The sequence below is a fragment of the Taudactylus pleione genome, unplaced genomic scaffold (genome assembly GCF_031769625.1).
Source record: "Taudactylus pleione unplaced genomic scaffold, aTauple2 ptg000189l, whole genome shotgun sequence".
Lineage (NCBI taxonomy): Eukaryota > Metazoa > Chordata > Amphibia > Anura > Myobatrachidae > Taudactylus > Taudactylus pleione.
Genome location: NW_028284591.1, coordinates 6,312,086 through 6,333,612, shown reverse-complemented (window position 1 = coordinate 6,333,612; position 21,527 = coordinate 6,312,086). Strand labels below are relative to the sequence as shown.

At 44.5% G+C, this 21,527-nt stretch overlaps 1 protein-coding gene across 3 annotated transcripts in view; it reads right to left on the bottom strand.

The window, feature by feature from the left end:
- PDZD2 (PDZ domain containing 2) overlaps positions 1-21,527 on the bottom strand; it is a 337,168-nt gene that overhangs the window by 86,584 nt on the left and 229,057 nt on the right. For all 3 annotated transcript variants that reach the window (XM_088476480.1, XM_088476481.1, XM_088476482.1), the window contains 2 exons: positions 20,984-21,116; positions 15,116-15,265 (listed from right to left, as the gene is read on the bottom strand). In XM_088476480.1, coding sequence (XP_088332606.1) covers positions 15,116-15,265; positions 20,984-21,116 — 283 coding nt within the window. The remainder of the gene's footprint in view (positions 1-15,115; positions 15,266-20,983; positions 21,117-21,527) is intronic.

Below are 21,527 nucleotides of genomic sequence, written 5' to 3'. Positions count from 1 at the left end.
CTGCGCATGCATCACACTGCACGTGCGCAAACTAGCTAGTGCGGTCGGGTAAGACCCCTTCCGATATTGACTGACAGGAAGTGTTTGTGCGTTGGGACACCCTTTTAGGGGCATCCATAATTAAGCCAGTGCGGCGACAGACGCAGTGATGAGACTCCGTGCACACAGGAAGTTGCCAAGATCCTGCGCGAGGTCTGGTCAACCACTATTATGCAAATGTGGTCGATGCCTCTTGATGTTACCGATGTTTACGCTATCTTGTGTACTCATCAGGCTTTGAGTAAAGGGAGATGGGCGACTTAATATAGGGCTGGGCATCTGCATCTTGTTCTGCTGTCTCCGTGCGTGTGCATTGATTAGCATATTCTCGCAGCGGCCGGGTGCGTGCGTTCTCTCCTTTGCGTTGCTTGCTAAATCAGGCCCTCAGTGTATACCGCTCAGCAGTACCCAATCTGAGAGGCCTTACGAAACCCAATTATCCCATTTACGCACAGATCTCTTTGAGGACGAGTTTGAAAATAATTGTGATCATTCCCTCAGTGTTTTTTTTTTTTCACTTTAATATTGATGGATACGGTTTATACACAATATGAATATATTAGGCAGATGAGGTGTCATTCCTGTTCTGCATTTTATTCTAGTCATTTTAGATCAGATATTATAGGGATCCCCCGTGCCAGAAATCTTTTGCTATAAAAACTTTCCATGAGTTTCTCCAAGATTCCATTCATGACGCTGATGTTTTTCCCAATTCTCTCCCAGTCTAAGGCACGATAACACTTTACCAGCCGCCGACGACACATACTGCATATTAGTGCCAAGGAAAAGAAAGTGTACGGTTCCTTAGATCAACATAAACATCCGGGGCCTGATGCAGAGATGATGGAAGTCTGTCTGCGGAGGGAATCTTGTGAGTTTTTCGCAAAGCGATGCCGAGTCACGAGCGTTTCAGACGCACCTACGATCATGACTAAGGAGGACACCCAGCCTGTAACGAGGCGATTGCGGGTGTATCTGCATGTGAAACGCTATGTTACAGTGTCGCTGACGCTGTAACGTAGCATTTTGCATGCAGATACATCCGCAGTCGCACACAGAATATGGGTGTGCCGCATATCATTTTAGTCAACAGAGCTACTTGTGCGCCCTATACCCATTACTGTGCAAATAAAATACATTTGAAAAGACAAAGTTGCACGAAAAGCCGCCCAGCGTTACCGAGTAACACGACGCTCAGGTGTTAAGTGTAACGCAACCTGTAGCGCACGGAGGATAGATGTATGTGGACACATCTGAATGAATACATAAGTTCTGAGATCATTGGTGTGTTCTGGGGTTCCCACTTCATTGCGCATTGGGGAAATGTGCGCACTGAAGGTAATGACGCTCCCTGCACTGTAAATAAGCAGATATCAGTGACCTGTATAATGAAGAGGTTCCTTTATATGGGGGCAGAACTCCATGGTGACTTTCCACAAGAACTATAGTAGACGGTGCATATCACATATATCCCCTACATTATTGTACTATGGGGGCGATTCAATTCAGAGCAATGTTGAATAGCCCCGGGAAGGAGATCAACTGACGCATTAACTCCGACCAGAACCACTTAAAAGCCGTATTCAATTACCGGCATTACCATAAGCGAAAACGTTTTTTGCCAAAAACGGCGATATTTTCACCCAAAAAACAGGCAAAAACGCAGTTGGCGAAAAAAAACTGGAGATAAGTTTTCTCCATCCCAGACCAGGCGAAAGAATATTCCAAATCCCTATTTTTGGCTAAAAATATGGGGATTTCTTTCAGAACCCTTTGGACATCCCCCCTAATGATAAATTACCCCCAAAAAAATTTGTAAATTGCGCACTTTGGTGAAAAATGACCGCGCAATTTTGGGTGAAAAAAATATAAACCGTTGAAAAGGATAGGAAACTATTTTTTTCCTGGAAATTACTGTTCCATGTAAATTGGGGGTACGTTAAAATGGGTGCAATTATATTTTCGCATCGTACAAATGCAATTTTAAAAACCATTAAAAACCGCCTGCTGCGACCACATGCAATATTTAAAATACTTCACACATCCATTCCGCCCCCCGAAAAATCAGACCCAATACATTAAAACCATTTTCAACAGTTTTTGTTTTTTTTTTACCCAAAATTTGCGTGCTCGTTTTTCGCCAAAATGCGGAACTTTCACATTTTTTTTTTTTGGGGGGGGGGTCTTTTATCATTAGAGGGGGTGTCCAAAGGGTTCTGAAAGAAATCCCCACATTTTTAGCCAGTAATTAGGGATTTTGCGTTTTTTTTCCACCTGGTCTGGAATGGAGAAAAGTTTTCTCCAGTTTTTTTTTTTTTTTGCCAATTGCGTTTTCACCAGTTTTTTGTCGAAAATATCGCCTTTTTTTTTACGAAAAACGGCCGTTTTCCCCTATGGCGGAAAAACGTCAGTTTTCGCCGCTAATTGAATACGTGAGAGAATGCCGGTTACCGGGCCTTAAACTGGGTGTTTTAGTCGCGCTAACCGGCATTCTCCGTCCAAAGTGTTGGCCGCGAGGCTGGTAGCCGGAAAACAGCATCGCGGCCGCCACTCAAGTCGGATTTCTGCTGGCACCTCAGGAGGGCACAAGGAGAAATCCTATAGTCGGACTAAACAGTGCAGTCAATTGAATATCCCCGGGAACTCCTTCCTGAGGCTATTCAGCATCACGCCAAAAATAAATTGCCCCCCCCCCTATGTGACTCCATACTATAAACTACATAACAATCACATGCTATTGCAGTTAGGTGCATTTAAACCTTCCAATCTCACTAGAAACAGAGATGGGAGACATGTGTCTGAAATACTGCTCCTACGTACAAAATATATAGTTTACAGCTTGTGGAGGAAACTGTATTTTATAGGTCTGAAGCAGATTCTCACACAGGCATCTCATTCATGGCTTCTAGCGCTTAAACATATGGCCGTACTTATGTAACAAGGTTATTGCTGGGGTTAGGCCGAAGTTTTCCACTGAAAAATTCCAGATTGTCAGCTGCTCATCAATTTATGTGGCTGAAAGCCACACTGTACCCCCAACTGCCCCCTAATCTGACATCCGTGTACATGTGGGATGTAGGCAACAAGCAAAGCGTATACCATATACCATAACTCCCGATCGGAGATGGGGGGAGGGGTGGAGACGGCACACCGAGGGCGCGGCTGAAGATTAGTTGGCATGGCCATGCCCCAAACATTTTGCATAAAAACAAGATTTGTCTTTTTTATTTTAATGGAAATCTATCAAACCTCCTGTAAGTTGGGAGGAACGGTCTAATGGCGGGATGACGGGACAGACCCCTGAAATTCGAGACATGCACGTTGAAATTGAGACAGTTTATTTGGAAGAGGAAGAAACCTCGACTTAGTTAGCAATTGCTGCAGTTTAATAAACTGTAGGGGGGAATTAACTTCCCAAACATGGCACTATATAATTACTGTATGCGGCCATTTACAGACACATTAACGACTGGCTCTCACACTTCAACTTATGTACTATATGATTGAGGAATCTTTTCTTACTAATACGGACTTAGGGCATCTCTACACAAAGGACGATGACTAGAGAAGTTTCTCTCTATACGGGAATCTTTTATAGATACTTTGCACATCTCAATCAAACAAGAAATTCATAATTGCTTCTGTTCTACGTTATGGTAGATAATTAGAGTGTTTTTCTGATCCTCCTATCCAATTTGGCGACACCAATGGTTCATGTTTTGGGCTGCAGACGAGGTCTCTCTTTTTTCTTTCTCTTTTTTTCTCATTTTTCTTTCCCTCTCTCTTCTTTTTCATAAATATTTCAATATAATTTCTAAGTGTATTATATGATTTGTATGAGCCTTTTATTATGTGTGGTTATATTATGTGTTATTGATTTATTACGTGATTTCTGCAATATTGCTTTTTATATATTGTTGTACGCACTAATTTGATTGCTTATACAATTTATTGTACCGAATATGTTGAAAAATTCTAATTTTATGTTCCTGACGAAGGTTTTTTTAATAAAACCGAAACTGTTGAACGACTGAGAGGTACGTGTGACCCTGCTTTATTATCTCCGTGAGTGCCGCCGGATTTGTTCTATATCACAGGTTCTCAAACTCGGTCCTCAGGACCCCACACAGTGCATGTTTTCCAGGTCTCACCACAGAATCACAAGTCAAATAATTATCTCCACCTGTGGATCTTTTAAAATGTGTCAGTGAGTAATGAATACACCTGTGCACCTGCTGGATGACCTGGGAAACGTGACCTGTGTGGCGTCCTGAGAACAGAGTTTGAGAACCACTGTTCTATATTATATATATATGTATATATATATATATATATATATATATATATATATACACACACACACACACATACATATTAGCATTTGCCCGCAGCTTTGCTCGCATGGATGTCTGTTATTGCGCAGCAGAACTAATTTTACAAAGACAGTAGTGGCATCTAATATTGTGATGTATATTTTATATTGTAGACATTGATCACAAAGGGGGGAATTCAATAGTAATTTTGTGCATCTTAAGTAATGGGCGTCTATCGGAGCAATTCAATTGTTGCTCTAATCAGTCGCTCATTTGCTGCGGCAGACACATTTTCTCTCGCAGCCTCCTGAGGCTGTGCCAAGTCTGTAGTGTGGGCGCCCAAACCCAGGTGCTTCTGGGTGCGTTAAACACTAATGGGCGTCTATAGGAGAAACAATTGAATTGCTCCGGTAAACGCCCATTAGTTTAGACGCTCAAAATTTTTTTAATCCTTCCCCCTTCCCCTCAAAATGTCTTTGAAAAACAACATTTTATATTTTTTCTTCAGGGATTAACATAAAAAAATGCTTGGGGCTCCTAACTCGTGAGCAAGCCACTTAACCTACAGTAACACTGGTAGGTTGCAAGTAACATGAGCAGCGACTCTATGATATGTAGTATTGGTCTTGGTGCACCATCTACTAGATTGACATGTATACTTCATTAGTCAAGATAAGCTGCCTGATGAGTGCTTTATAGTTTATAGTTGGATTCTTGTGCGAAATAGATCTTGAGATATATGCATACAAATTTGTGTTTGTTGTATCCATTGCTGTAATATACATGTCTGTGTTCGGGGTGTGCTATATGTATATATATATATATATATATATATATATATATACATACACACACACACATATATATATATATACACACATATATATATATATATATATATATATATACACACATATATGTGTGTGTGTGTGTGTATATATATATACTTACACACACATTTATATACTTAGTCATTTTGGACTTTGAGCCTGTGTCTTCATTTTTCATAAACTGTCCCTGAAAGCATATTTGTTCCAAAGAAATTATATTTATATACATTTAGTCATTTTTGGCTTTCCTTTATTGCTCCTCTCCCTGATGTCACATTGAGTTAATACATACCTCAGTTTCTCTTTAGGTGACTAAGCTATACAATATTGGAAAACACAATCCAAATTCATCCCATAGTTTTTGCATGATGCCAGAATGAACAGACAAACAAAAATTCAGAGAAAAAAAACAAATTGTATCCATAGTTCATACACAGTCCCAAGGAGCACATTTCTCCAAAAAACATTTCTATGTACAGACACAACCATTACAACATTATTATAAGAACAGATATATAAAAAAGAAAAAAGAAAAACTGTTGCAGTTTGGACGTATGACCTATAGCCCTCAAGAACAACACTACCAAGGATGCAATAAGGAGGAATTGACGCAACTAAGAAGACCATTTTACAACAGTCATATCTTTGTTAGAAGCCAATTAACCTATCAGTATGTTTGTGGATTGTGGGAGGAAACTGGAGCATCCAGAGGAAATCCACGCAAACATGGGAGGGACATACAAACTCCACACAGATAGTTCCTTTGTAGGAAGGCTAAACCATCGCGCCACCATGCTGCCCCTAATTTTGAAGTTTTGATTGTTTGGAGGTATATGAACTTTGTCTTTAAAGATATTTGGAAGCCCATTTTAAGTGAAAATAAACTGTAATTGGTTCCCATCCTGGATAGTTAGCAGCGCTGCAGCTTGTAGTCTGTGGTCCGTCAGTGACATGCTTGGCAATATAAACCTAACTGCAATTAATTCTCCGCGCTCCAGTGTTGTGAAACACAAGACGTTGATTAGAATGACAAATAGCCGCTCACGAGATACGATTACAGCAACATATTTCTCTAAACAATAGTTTTTGCCAAAACAGAATATGTTTCCTCCGTCCTAAAGAAATGGTCTGTTAATTATCATTTTTTTTTTTTTTTTTTTTTTTTTTTTTTAAAAAGCAATCCTGTAGGTCTTTGTTGGCTCAGGCTCATCAGAAACAATTCACAGGATCTCGAAGCCTCCATCCTATTTTATTCGGAATTTATCCTGCAAATATGCCAAGAAGTGCATTGTCCCTGGTGTCTTGCAGGAAGCCTCCTGGAGCTCCCAGACTCTCCCAGCTCATCGCCGCTGCAGGTGACAGGAGAATTCTGTGTGGATACTGTACTGACAGCGGCAGCTGGGTAAATTCCCGGGGAGAAGCCAGACGTTCAAGTTCACAAAGCAAACACTGGCTGTAATTAGGTGCTTGGTGATCTCTGAACATGATCCTTTAACTCTGGCGCTTTGCAAGGTAATAGTAAGTGTTCTGGATTTACTGGGATGGCACTCGGGATGCATTCTGCCGGTCTTCGCTTGCATGCCAGCATTGGTAACCCCGGCATGCATGACAATCACAGCAAAGGGGCGCTCGCTCGGTAAGAGCAGCCCTTTGCGATGGAGGGACTTCTGGGTCTATGGCCTAGAAGCCCCTCCAGCGTCCTTCTGCGCACGCGCCGTGGTCGGTGCTGGGAGGGATCCGAGTGGATTCTTCCAGGGCCGGCTCCAGGGGGTCGGAGCACCATGTGCCGGCCCTCTCCAGTGCGCCCTATGGGGACGCGGGCTAATTACCATAGGCCACGCCCCCTACATGACGTTATTAGGAGGCGTGACAGTACTGTCCAGCTGAAATCGGGATGTTGGGGAGGGGGCGCCCTCTATGGGTGGTGCCCCTGTGCGACCGCACAGGTCGAACACCCCTAGAGCCGGCCCTGGATCCTTCTATCAAAACTCTATGGACAGAAGCCCATAGGCTTCTATGGGTAACGCAATCAGGAAGATGGCATTACCCACCGCGACCAAGCCCTGGATTGCATCGCATTCCGGGGCTTGGTGCATATGAGAAATGCGGTCACCCTCGCCTTTTCAGGGTTTGACCGCATTTCTCGCCATGCTGCATCCCGCCCAATAACTGGGCTGAGATCTATGCGGATAGCAGCAGATTTCCAATGCAAAGAGGCTACATCTGTGCATGCAGGTGTGATCTATCCTCCGCTAGAAGCTTGTGCGCAATAAGAAATATCCCAGCAGGCTCTAGGCCTGAAGCCTAAAGAATGTGAGTAAATGGGGAGAGGACACCATAGTTGCTGACCTTGCGACGGGGCCCTGCGGAGACTGGGCCGGTATGGGGCAGGTATGGGGGCAGCAAGGGCGGGGCTCAGCAGAGGTGGGCGGCTCTGGGGGTGTGTTGACACAAACATGCGATTCAACGTGAATCGTGTCATCGGCCACTTGTGTGCCCCAGCCCCCGGGGGGTTTGTCCACCTTTCCAGGTGGCTGGGAGTGCCACCCAATTTTCAGGAGCCTGCCAGCCAGCCATTCCGGGAGGGTAGGTAAGTATGCACTGAACACCACATACTACTTGCCATTCCTTAAGGGGCTATTCATTAAATGGCCCTTTGTAGCAACAACAATTGTTTTCTATGATTGCAATAAAAATCGAATCACAGGTCACAGGTATGAAAAGGTTTGGGTACAGAATCCCGGCGGTCGGAATCGACGGTCACAATGTCGGCTCCGGCATGCTGACGGTGAAAATATGTTATATAGGCTAACCCCATGCCAAGGGCTGTTGTCGTCAATGATAACAATGTTAATTAGCCCTTTGATGAATTGTCTGTACATTGGCAGAGTGCAGTAACGTGATGTTGGCGCTATTGCGGCGAGATCCAGCCCGGGACACAGAAGGTGTACAGTCTGTGCCGGGATTTTTGGTAAGTTTGCAGCTTACTGCGTTTCGGTGAATACAATGTCTGTTTGTCTCCCTAGAGCAGCTCTCTGTGATATACAGGGTGAGTGCGGAAAACATCTGAGCAATCCAAGGATTGATACATTTTGCCTTTGGCTGCATTTTGGCAGACTTTTATTTAGCTACCCCTTTTAGATACATTGCAGTTTTTTCTATCCAGGGGCATTCAGGAGTGCAAAATGTGTATATGAAGTTTTTTTTCTTTTAAATGGGAGGTATGAGTGGTAATTCAATTAGAGATGTCGGAGAAACAATTAGAAAACGGGCACTTCGAGTCCACCAATATCTCACATTTCCCTTCTGCGTCTAGGATTATTATCCAGGTTGTGTGCAGCCGCAAACGGCAACCACACAGCCCTGAAAACTGAATTGCCCCCAAGGTGTCATTTAAAACAAAAAAACCTGACAAACAGCTTTTCAAAATTCATACAAGACATAGAGAATTGTCCACCTGGCTGAAGCCGTATTGTAATACAGATGTCTAGACGGACGCATAAAGGGAAGGCGGACAAAATGACATCAAATTCAGACAGACAATTCGAAGAGCCAATTACGCTTGTTAAGAAGCCAGGGAAAAGGTCCATCCATTGAGCTCCGCATAAAGGGCCTCATTCAGAGCCGTACGCTCTGAGCAGAGCGCACGCTCTGAATGAGGGCCGGGCTCCATTTTCATGGAGCGTCCTCCTGGCTCCTGGACGCTCGTATAGCTGTGGGTCACCACCCACAGGCTATACGAGCGTGCATTTTGATGGCCGCGATGGTCGTGACCATCGAAATTGCGAGCCGGAGCCTGCGGTTGAGGTTTTCAACCGCAAGCTCCGGAGTGATTTTGGCTCTATCAGAGCCAAAATCACTCCCACTGACATCATCAGTGGGCCGGCTTCTGACGGGAGGCGTTCCCGTGGGAACGCCCCCGTCAGGGAGGCACGCCCACCAAAGGGGGCGTGCTGTCAATCAACATTGACAGCACGCCCCCTTTGATCGGACACAACGAGCGAAGGAAAGTCCTTCGCTCGTCGTGTCTGGCGCATGCGCACGACGGAGCTCCCTCCGTCGTGCGCATGCTCAGTGCAGACCATCGACCCACTTGCGAGCGGACAGCCGCTCGCGAGTGGGTCTGAATCAGGCCCAAAGACCCCTAAATGTCTGGCACCATTGATAAGTATTTGGGAGAACGACATGGAGTTTTTCCAGTCATTACGCAGCTTCCCAGGTGCTGAGGTGACACTTCAAAAGCGAATCGACGCTGCTCAAATCCATGAGAAAGAGAATAAAACATCTGTTCCGATCGACCACTCTCCCATATCAGAGCGTGCCGCACGTTTACAGGACTTGGCAGCTCTGAAATACATTTTTATTAAAACACCAGATACTGTTTCCCTTCCCGTTCTCCCAGCCTCGCACACATGATCTCAATTTAATCATGTGGAACATTAGCAGTAAGGGGGTTTAGAACTCTGTGACAGATTTCAGAGCTCACCGTCGGAGAAGCGGGACCGAGGTAATTGGCCGCCATTATACGTAGACGTACAAATCACTTGTGTCATGAGGATTAGTAGGCCCCCCCCTGGGAGCCGGTTTAATTAAGGTATGGTATTTGCGTTTCACTTATGTCTCTACTACTGAAAGTGAATAACTTTTGCCAATAATTTTCAGCTAAAATAACGAATTACGATCGGCTTTTAAATTCCACGAGTGAAGGATGAAGGGAATGATTTCAAATCTATTTAGCAGATGTTGGATTCTCATCAGTGGAGCTCTCCCGGGCAATCTGCAAAAAGCAGTCAGCTCTCAGTTCATTGAAAAATGGAAGTCACGCACCCAAATCCATTACTGCTTAAAGGGGTCACAACCTGATAAATACCTTTTGCCTAATTGTACCAAGCACAGGGGAATATGGTAAGCACAGGGGAATATGGTAAGCACAGGGGAATATGGTAAGCACAGGGGAATATGGTAAGCACAGGGGAATATGGTAAGCACAGGGGAGCACAGGGGAATATGGTAAGCACAGGGGAGCACAGGGGAATATGGTAAGCACAGGGGAATATGGTAAGCACAGGGGAATATGGTAACCACAGGGGAGCACAGGGGAATATGGTAAGTACAGGGGAATATGGTAAGCACAGGGGAATATGGTAAGCACAGGGGAATATGGTAAGCACAGGGGAATATGGTAAGCACAGGGGAATATGGTAAGCACAGGGGAATATGATAAGCACAGGGGAATATGATAAGCACAGGGGAATATGGTAAGCACAGGGGAATATGGTAAGCACAGGGGAATATGGTAAGCACAGGGGAGCACAGGGGAATATGGTAAGCACAGGGGAATATGGTAAGCACAGGGGAGCACAGGGGAATATGGTAAGCACAGGGGAATATGGTAAGCACAGGGGAGCACAGGGGAATATGGTAAGCACAGGGGAGCACAGGGGAATATGATAAGCACAGGGGAATATGGTAAGCACAGGGGAATATGATAAGCACAGGGGAATATGATAAGCACAGGGGAATATGATAAGCACAGGGGAATATGATAAGCACAGGGGAATATGATAAGCACAGGGGAATATGATAAGCACAGGGGAGCACAGGGGAATATGGTAAGCACAGGGGAATATGGTAAGCACAGGGGAGCACAGGGGAATATGGTAAGCACAGGGGAGCACAGGGGAATATGATAAGCACAGGGGAATATGGTAAGCACAGGGGAATATGGTAAGCACAGGGGAGCACAGGGGAATATGGTAAGCACAGGGGAATATGGTAAGCACAGGGGAGCACAGGGGAATATGGTAAGCACAGGGGAGCACAGGGGAATATGATAAGCACAGGGGAATATGGTAAGCACAGGGGAATATGATAAGCACAGGGGAATATGATAAGCACAGGGGAATATGGTAAGCACAGGGGAATATGATAAGCACAGGGGAATATGATAAGCACAGGGGAATATGATAAGCACAGGGGACTATGTATCAATCTGTTTTTTTACATAAAATTAGGCAGAAACTGCAGTTTCTGCCTAATTTCATGTATTGCAGTTATGTACTAAAAGCACAACGCAGGAGATGGCACCGTAATCTCCGGCAAAGTGCTAACTAGGGTTGCTGATTGTAACAGTGTCCATTATTATCAACGGGGACTACGAACTTACCCCTACGTACTAAACTTCAAAAAGCAAAGCTTTTCGGAGTTTAGCCCCGGGTAGTTTACACCATCTTCAGATGGTGTAAACTGCTGTAAACCTATGGAGGCTCCAAGTGCAGGAGATACATCTTTTGAACTCTCTCTTACAGCCGCCGGCCGGCACCGGTAGCGAATGCTGTGCGCATGCGCGTGTTAACATCTCCCGGGGAAGACTTTCACTTCTACAATTTGCTGGGTATATAACGTGCAGGGGCAGCGGTTACCGCAACCATTGTCCCTGCGAGTTCCCTTTTGTACATAGCGGGGATATTTTCATTAAAATGTAAAATATCCCTGATGAGATGATTAGAAAATAATCGTGGCTGGTTACATTGCCTTTAAAAGCAAATCTTTTTGGGAATCGGGACAAACGCAATCATGAACCAACACTAATGATTCACAGGAATGGCCAGAATTACTGATGTGCTGCACACGGTGAATGCACATGGGCTAACTCCTCGGATAAAAAGCCTCTGGTGACCAGGATATACCTCCCAACCTTCCAGACTGGTTGGGACCAAACGCGCACATCCACTAGCAGTTACTAATGGACTACTGAATGAAAACTACATAGTTATCGTTCAGTCGTGCATTAAACATGCATGAATCGGGCACTAAAATGTCGGAAACGACCAGCGATGTGCGCTCCCGCTGGTCATTTCCGACATCAATCATCGACCGAACATGCCGGTCGATAACGACAGATTGGCCATGTTCGGGGATGATGGAGGGTGCCTACACTGAACGATACATCGTTCAATGTAGGCACAGCACTGTACAATGAACGACTGAACGATATCATTATCGTTCAGTCTTTTCATTGTCGCCTAGTGGATGTGTCCCATTAGGGACAGAGGGCCTGATTCAGAGCCGCTCGTAAGAGGCCGCACGTTTGCTCTGAGCGATGTTTGCACAACTGCGCATGCGTATGGGTCGTAATGCGCATGCGCAAAACAGTCATTGCGGTCGGAAATTATGCGCTCGTAAAACAGCGAGGGGCTGCTAATTTGATTGACAGAATGTACCGTTTGTGGGTGGTAACAGGGGAAGGTGCTTGAAAACGGGGGAGTGGAGATCCGAACGCAGGCGTGCCAAACGGTCAAAAGGGCGTTTAATGGGAGTGCATAGTTAGTAAAGGAGCGTCATCAACCACGTCACTCGGTTGTCTTTTAGCCTAAACTGCTCGCAGTGATAGCGGTAAGAAAATCCTACCACAAGCACTGCGAGCAGTTCAGGTGCCTTTCGATGTTCCCGATTAATCTAATAAATACCGGAGATGACGTGTGATGCGAACGGCAAAGGGGCGTCTTTACAAAATAGCGAGTGCTTTTTTCGAACGCTCGCTCAAACATAGAGGCGTCAACACACCGCAAAGAGCGAGCGCTCAATTTAAATATCCGGCACCTTTTTTAGAACGGAATCAGGCCCAGAGCCCTAAAATCAGGTCTGTCTTGCTCTTACCTAAATCATGACAGATGGGGGATATGGAGACAGCAGGCTGTTGTCTTTGCCAACATGCTGAGTAGCACAAGATTTCTTTCATGACAGTCAAAGTTCAAGGAAGTTTTTTTGTTTACAATTCTATGTAATAATGTGGGACCCGGCGGCACTGTTCCACTGGAGTCTATATATTAAATAAATTATTTCAATTAACCCTTGCCAGGGAAGCAAAATTTGATGTTTCAATTACTTGTATGCAAAGACACCACTAAATAAAAGTCCTTAGTAAACAAGTGTCTTATATCCATAAGAATAACATCCACAGAAGTAATTAACAATGTCTGCGTGCCACACACATTCACGGTAACACTGACAGACTAGAAACCACAGTAAATGTAAACCCCCCCTCAAAAAACAAACAAAGTACAGCCATATACCGGGCACCCCTTTACAGTACACTGCATAGCATATACAGTGCTACCAGTATGAGCAATCACATCACCCAACGCTTGCAGTAAAGTTCCTGTCCCGTCCTCATCACTTTAACAAGTCACAGCATAAATTATACATGCAAATGAGCTCTCATGTGCCTGCCAAACCTTCCCATAAATAATTCTGCCAGTTCTGTTTTATTCATTCACTCTTACATTGAACATACTTCTGCATATAAAACAACCACCTGCAATATTTTTAAGGGGAAAATGCTCCATTTCAGTCATATTTCATGCAAAGTTAATTAGCTTGGCAAATATAAAATCTCTCTTATTAATTATAACAGACTGGTATTAAGTTTAATTGTGCATATACGGACAACAATTAGAAGACAAAGCAAATATAGTAAATATACCCTGCTCTGGACTTGTCTGCAAATGACACTACAATGAGTAATTTCGCTGTAAATTTGAGGATACATTTTTGACTTTATGGGCTAACCTACCAACAAATGTTAGTGTTGCCTCCCATAGATCGTGTTCAGATAACAGGCGTTGGGATAATCGGCGCTCTGATGTTATTTTAAAAATGAAATAAATAAAAAATGAACATGCAAAATCGCCCAACACTGTTAATCCAAATAAGTACCAGTCTACGCACGTGGAAGCATTGCTGAACCCGATCAAATAAATGCAGATTAGTTATATTAAAAAAAAAGATCCCACAGACCATTCCCAGACATAATACAATCCAGATTTATTTATAATTTTGAATGTTGCAATTTGTCCACCTCAAATCTGCCCAAAATATGTTACGAGGCAACAATTAGATGTATCAAACCTTCGAGAGTGATAAAAAGGAGGAGTTACCCATAGCAACCAAATCAGCTTCTGGCTGTCACTTCACAGACTGTGCTAGAAAAATTATAGCTACAAGCTCATTGGTTGCTCTGGACAACTTCTCCACTTTCTCTCTCCAAGGCTTGATACTGTAAAGCTGGCCATACACTAGACCAACATAAGGTGGCCATACATCAAACACCGGATTTTGCGATCCGGCGATGCGATGGGAAGTGCCGCCGACCTCCCACCATCGATGTTCTGCGATCCGTCGCTGGATCGCAGACATTTTCCATGTTAAATGTCGGCGATTTGACTATTGCGATAGTTTTTTGATCACGAGCGTCAAATCGGGAAAATCCAACATGTCGGATTTCTGTGATCCCGCGATGCCGGGTTGCCGTATAACGGGATGGATGGGCCCCATTACATCTAACCAGCCAACTAGTTGATTGGTTGGAATGAAAATCTGGTAAGGTATGAAAGCAAATGACAATCAGCAATTTGCTCCCAAACGCCGGAAAATGGACAAAAACTGTTGTTTGAACAAATTATTTAGATCAAACATTTAACAAACTTGTCTGACGACCATTGTCATCTGTTTTCTGGCATTTAGGAGCAAATTGCTGCTCATCATTTACTCCCATACATTACCAGATTTTCATTCCAACCAATCATCTAGTTGGATGAAAGTTGGTCTAGTGTGTGGCCAGCTTAAGTCTCCCCCTTTGGACAAATGAATTACAAATTTCACTTGAAACAAAATATCTAAGTGTGTGCTGCTTTAATATCCCTTTCATAACGTAACCAACACTGGTCACAGCAAATGCCATTTGCTAAGCTGTTCATTTGACAAGTAGAATTGCTATCATTTAAAAGTTATTATCTTGCACTAAAAAAAATGACCTCACGTATTTTTTCCTCCTGAGGTCGCAGAGCGGGAGCACAGGAAAGTCTGGAGAGCTGACGGTCCGGCGCTTATGTCTGCGACACTCAGTTATCAGCAGAGGATAAAGCCACTTACAGCTGTTGGGGGCACTCCGCATCCCTTTTCTTCTCCATCTGGTTCCACGTTCTCCTTATTGTCAGTGTGAGCTTCCTGGGCAGCGCATGCGCTCACTAGGTCCGGCAGGCTCGTGGATGGGTATTTGCAGAAGTCTACGTCTGTGCCGCCCTTAAAAACAAACAAAATAAAAAAAGTTAGGGTGAGGAAATAAAGAGCTGTCCTAAGTCACACGCTGACTTTGCTTTGTGACCATTAATTAATAACGGGTGAGTATTAGATATGAAAGGAGATGGTCTTTTGGCACTATTATACAGTACACTGGGGCTGGTTGGTAAACTGCACAATTCACCCATGCTTAAAGTGAGCCATGAATTATGTTCCAATTAGTCTATAATTTTCTAGGATGCAATCAGTGGTGGAACTTACCTTCCTTGAGGAGGGGGGTTGCCTGCCATGGTGCATTCCGGCCCCGGACAGCACTGGGCACTGCAAGCTGCATGGTCTCGTCACCTGCCTGGTCCAATGTGCAATGAATGGCTTATGAGCACAAGGCCGGCTTGTAAGGGACCATATCAGCTGCAGCCCCGGGGCTCCCGGTTATGGTGGATGTGAAGGCAGAGGGGTGAATTCCCATGGGTAGCGCTCTCTTTTATTAGTTACACCCCGGACTGGCAGCCCCGGGGGAGAAACCACCTCCCCCTGGGTCTGCCTGTCCTGTATTTAATTGGCAGGAAGTCACTACTCACCAGCAGTGTTGGCCAGAGCAGTCCCAGACTGCAACTGGCTTACTGGAGGTGGCGGATTTAACTGGGGGTAAAATCCGCCAATGAATGCAATAGAGAAATGATAGCTAGAATCTCATTGGTTGCAGGACCTGCACATTTCATTTTGGGAAGCTTTAATAAATCAACCCCCTAGAGTAGATTTTTATGGGCATGTATAGATGGAAATAGCAGCTAAAGCCAAATGTTTCTCCCTTGACCCGTCCTTCCGGGAGAAAGTGCAATACACAGCCCACTGTCAGCTGACTGATGGGGAAGGTGCGCTCTGCTGTCAGACCTTGTTACGCCATCCCCTGAGCTAGCCCTCTCTGTATATCTCCTGCTGCATAGAGCCAGGCTGTCAGCACTTGTTACACCATCCCCTGAGCTAGCTCTTTCTGTATATCTCCTGCTGCATAGAGCCGGGCTGTCAGACCTTGTTACACCATCCCCTGAGCTAGCCCTCTCTGTATATCTCTTACTGCATAAAGCACACTTTAATAAATACTCTTTCCATGGGGATTGGGGTCTCAAACAGAGCAGAATTAAGACTACACAGGGCTCTAGGTCAGTGATTTTCAACCTTTTTCAACTGGAGGCACACTACACAAGATTTTAAAATTGCCAAGGCACACTATCCGGTGATACGCCCTGTGTGACCAATTGAAAAACATACATTTTGGCTGCCACATAAAAAAATACATACACATTGGCCTCCACAGGAATAAAACACACTACACTGGCCTCCACAGGAAGAAAACACACTACATTGGCCTCCACAGGAATAAAACACACTACATTGGCCACCTCAGGAATAAAACACACTACATTGTCCTCCACAGGAATAAAACACACTACATTGGCCTCCACGGGAATAATACACACTACATTGGCCTCCACGGGAATAACACACACTACATTGGTCTCCACGGGAATAAAACACACTACATTGGTCTCCACGGGAATAAAACACACTACATTGGCCTCCACAGGAATAAAACACACTACATTGGCCTCCACAGGAATAAAACACACTACATTGGCCTCCACAGGAATAAAACACACTACATTGGCCTCCACAGGAATAAAACACACTATATTGGCCTCCATAGGAATAAAACACACTATATTGGCCTCCATAGGAATAAAACACACTATATTGGCCTCCATAGGAATAACACACTACATTGGCCTCCATAGGAATAACACACTACATTGGCCTCCATAGGAATAACACACTACATTGGCCTCCACAGTAATAACACACACTACATTGGCCTCCACAGGACTAACACACACTCCATTGGCCTCCACAGGGACAACACACACTCCATTGGCCTCCACAGGAATAAAACACACTACATTGGCCTCCACAGGAATAACACACACTACATTGGCCTCCACAGGAATAACACACACTACATAGGCCTCCACAGGAATAACACACACTACATAGGCCTCCACAGGAATAACACACTACATTGGCCTCCACAGGAATAACACACACTACATTGGCCTCCACAGGAATAACACACACTACATTGGCCTCCACAGGAATAACACACACTACATTGGACTCCACAAGAATAACACACACTACATAGGCCTCCACAGGAATACAACACACTCCATTGGCCTCCACAGGAACAACACACACTCCATTGGCCTTCACAGGAATAACACACACTACATTGGCCTCCACAGGAATAACACACACTACATTGGCCTCCACAGGAATAACACACACTACATTGGCCTCCACAGGAATAACACACACTACATTGGCCTCCACAGGAATAAAACACACACATTGGCCTCCACAGGAATAACACACACTACATTACATGTGTGCGCTGAGCTGACCGCTGCGGCACACTTGACAACCGCTCGCAGCACACTTGACAACCGCTCGCGGCACACTTGACAACCGCTCGCGGCACACTTGTGTGCCACTGCACAGTGGTTGAAAAATGCTTCTCTAGGTAATATTGAGGGTTGACAACGCAACACCTTTCATGTATGCTTATTAAACAATGCACAATGCCCTATCTCATGAGAACATAAAAATCTAGTTTAGGATTTGGAGAAAAGGAATTATTTTTTACCGCCTTAGTGAAGTCACTGGCTACTAGTGAATTGATTGTTTGCAGTCACAAAACGGCGGGGCCCACTGTTCAACGGGCTTTGTTCGAAAGTTATTGCTTAGTAAGTGAAGTAGTGAAGTGTACCATTTGTCATGATAATGTGGTCACTGATGGTACTATACTGTAGCTATATAGGAATTACACATGGACTTATGTAGAATAGGTCCCCCCCCCCCCAGTCCGCGGCACTGCTCGCCCACTCCTAGATACAGCCCTGGGTCAGCTATGCTCAAAGACACATACTGTAAATAGGGATTACTGTACTTTATAAGATGTGTGGAGGGGCTAAATAAGTAGTTCTGAGCAACAGTTGTCTTGAATGAATTTTATTTTCTGTGTATGAACTTCACGCCAGCATTATTACATCAAAGGGCAATTTACCACGCTGGCATGTATTTATAAATCTAAATTGGACATGCCGTTTTCATGGGCTTAACAAACATACATACGCCTCCTCCTGTCACTCATATTAGCAGGCATTCGCTATTTAGCGAACAAACGATTTTCGGCCACACTGACTGGTTCGCGCATGCGTATTACGATCCGTACGCATGCGCAGTTGGGCAAACATCGCTCGGAACGAACGAGCGTCCGCTTACGAGCGGCTCTGAATCAGGCCCATAGTCTTGTGTTGGGTCAAAGCCACAGAAATAAGCTATCCTGCATTATGTTATGTTTTGGATAGTAAAATATACAACTGCAATATACTGAAAGGATCTGCAAATGTGTTACATGCAACTGCTCTATTGCAGTCCTTCTAAGTCATCTCACACCTGGGTACCCCCTGGCAGCCCACTTGCGTTATTTGTACCCACATCACTTACAAATTAATATATTTGTAACGAATATAATTGCTATTGGATCAAATGTATAGATGGCGCTGTATATACAGTACAGATGCGTCCTTATACACCTAGCATTAATACGCCATGTGGTGCGAGACTTCTGACGCGACCGTCCGGGTGAACAGGGAAAGGGATGAGCGAGAGCCACAAGACACAGGTAGCACATGTGAACATGGGAGGGAAATAACACGGGTGAACAAGGAAAGGGATAACATGAGCGAGAGACACAAGACACAGGTAGCACAGGTGAACATGGGAGGGAAATAACACGGGTAGGCAAAGAAAGGGATAACATGAGCGAGAGACACAAGACAGGTAGCACAGGTGAACATGGGAGGGAAATATCGGTGAACACGGGAAGGGATAACATGAGCGAGAGACACAAAGCACAGGTAGTACAGGTGACCATGGGAGGGAAGTGACACAGGTGAACACGGGAAGGGATAACATGAGCGAGAGACACAAGACAGGTAGCACAGGTGAACATGGGAGGGAAATAATACCGGTGAACAAGGAAAGGGATAACGTGAGCGAGAGACACAAGACACAGGTAGCACAGGTGAACATGGGAGGGAAAGGACACAGGTGAACACGGGAAGGGATAACATAAGTGAGGGACACAAAGCACAGGTAGCACAGGTGAACATGGGAGGGAAATAACACGGGTGAACACGTGAAGGGATAACATGAGCAGGGACACACAGCACAGGTAGTACAGGTGAACATGGGAGGAAAGGGACATGACTGGGAGTGATATGACCAACCCAGATAAACAGATCTTAAATTGGAAAGTATATTTATATATAACAAAGGGAGGAGTAGCCCCAACCCAGAGTAACGTGTGGGTGTAATTGCTGTCATTCTATTCACTCTCTGATCCATTATATGTGTCTGTCAGTCACTGACTTTGGGTAATCACAGCGTCTGGTAATTGGGGCTCTCAGATTGTCACAGCACAATGTAATACACACAAATATGGAAGTCATTAATCACCTACCCGACGTTCACACCCATCAGTGTAAGCAGGGAATGAGGGCATCTCACTATAATCTGCTACAATAACCACGGAGAAGTTAGGGGCGTCATTTTTTTTTTTTAATGATGGAATCTGCAACTGGGATCCAGTCTTCCTGCGCACTGCACACGTGTGAGCCACCAAAGCAGAGGGGACCAGCACCGGCCGGCCGGCTAATACCGCTCAACTGCTCTGGTGATTTTTTAATGGTAAACTGAACAGAAATATTTTATTACTCGCTAAACGGGTTAAGTCATCCTTTCAATATTTAACAAACGGCGGTAATCTAAATTTATAGCTGTTTTGCCATTGCATCGCTCTCACCAAGCCTTCAGCGACCTTCCAGGCACTGCCGGTACCCGCCGGGTTAAACGACCATGCCCATGTGCAGACTGACCGTCGCACATGAGCATTCTATAAGGGTCCATCGCTGACAGCAATAGGCTGCCGGCAGCTGAGCGGAGGATGCTGACAACGAGCGGGACGTCACTGGACCTCGCTGGCAAGGTAAGTAATGATGAATACCAGCGGCATAGTCATTTGCATCACTGCGATACTAAACGCAATATGTCGCTGGTATTTAGGTTTGTAATAAATGGGGCCTATATTCCTTATCACCCTCATCTTCATACACAGGCCACATATAAAGTTTCCTAGGCTGGGAGCTAGAAGTACCCATATAGTATCAGGCAAAGAATCTCACCAGGCCCTCGTGTGTCTTTGGGCCCCTTGTTACTGCACAACAGGCTTCCTTATGTTTCCTCCCTTTCCCCTCTGTATAAATATATCTCTTTATTATACATATATTATATGGGAAATTTTAAAACAAATAAAAAAATAACGTACCCCCAATGTTGCAGGATAAAAACAAACCAAACATCACATCGAAGCAGACGCATTGTAAGAGGCAGCGATTTTATGGGTGAACCAGTGTTCAAAGTCCAGTCGATCAAACCTCCAGAAAACAGCAAAATGATTGAGGCGTTTAGTGCCTTATGTCTCTGGAAATAACTAATCTATAGCCTGAATTATAGGTTCATCGCACAAAATGGCTGCCTACAATACCTGCTTCAGAAGATGTACACATCAGCCTTGTTACCATGGTAACACTATAGACCTACCCGGCTGGCAACCACCAGCTGCACCAGTCCGACTGTAGCCCTGAGAATAACCACGGCTTCTTGATGAGAGAGCCCCACCAGCGAATGGCCATTTATCATCAGTAACTCGTCTCCCGCTTTCAATCTACCATCCCTGAAAACACACAGCAATATAAAGAACATATATTAAACATAAACTAATAAAACAGAGCTTTGCAGTTTTGCATCAAGTGATTCAGCGTTTTTCTCCCACAAGCTATTCATCGCAGCAGGTAAACTTCCTCCAGCAGTTCTATTGAGCTACATCTAGGTCTAGGGAAACGTTGCGAAATTCTACATCAGTTTCCAGGATATTGTCAAAAAAGTTAAGGAAAATTAAACTTGCCCTTCTCACAATCATTTACAATTTGCAGATAAAAAAATTATCACAAAACACAAATAGTGATACACAGGGTAGTATAGTGATACACAGGGTAGTATTAGTGATGCACAGGGTAGTATTAGTGATGCACAGGGTAGTATTAGTGATGCACAGGGTAGTATAGTGATACACAGGGTAGTATAG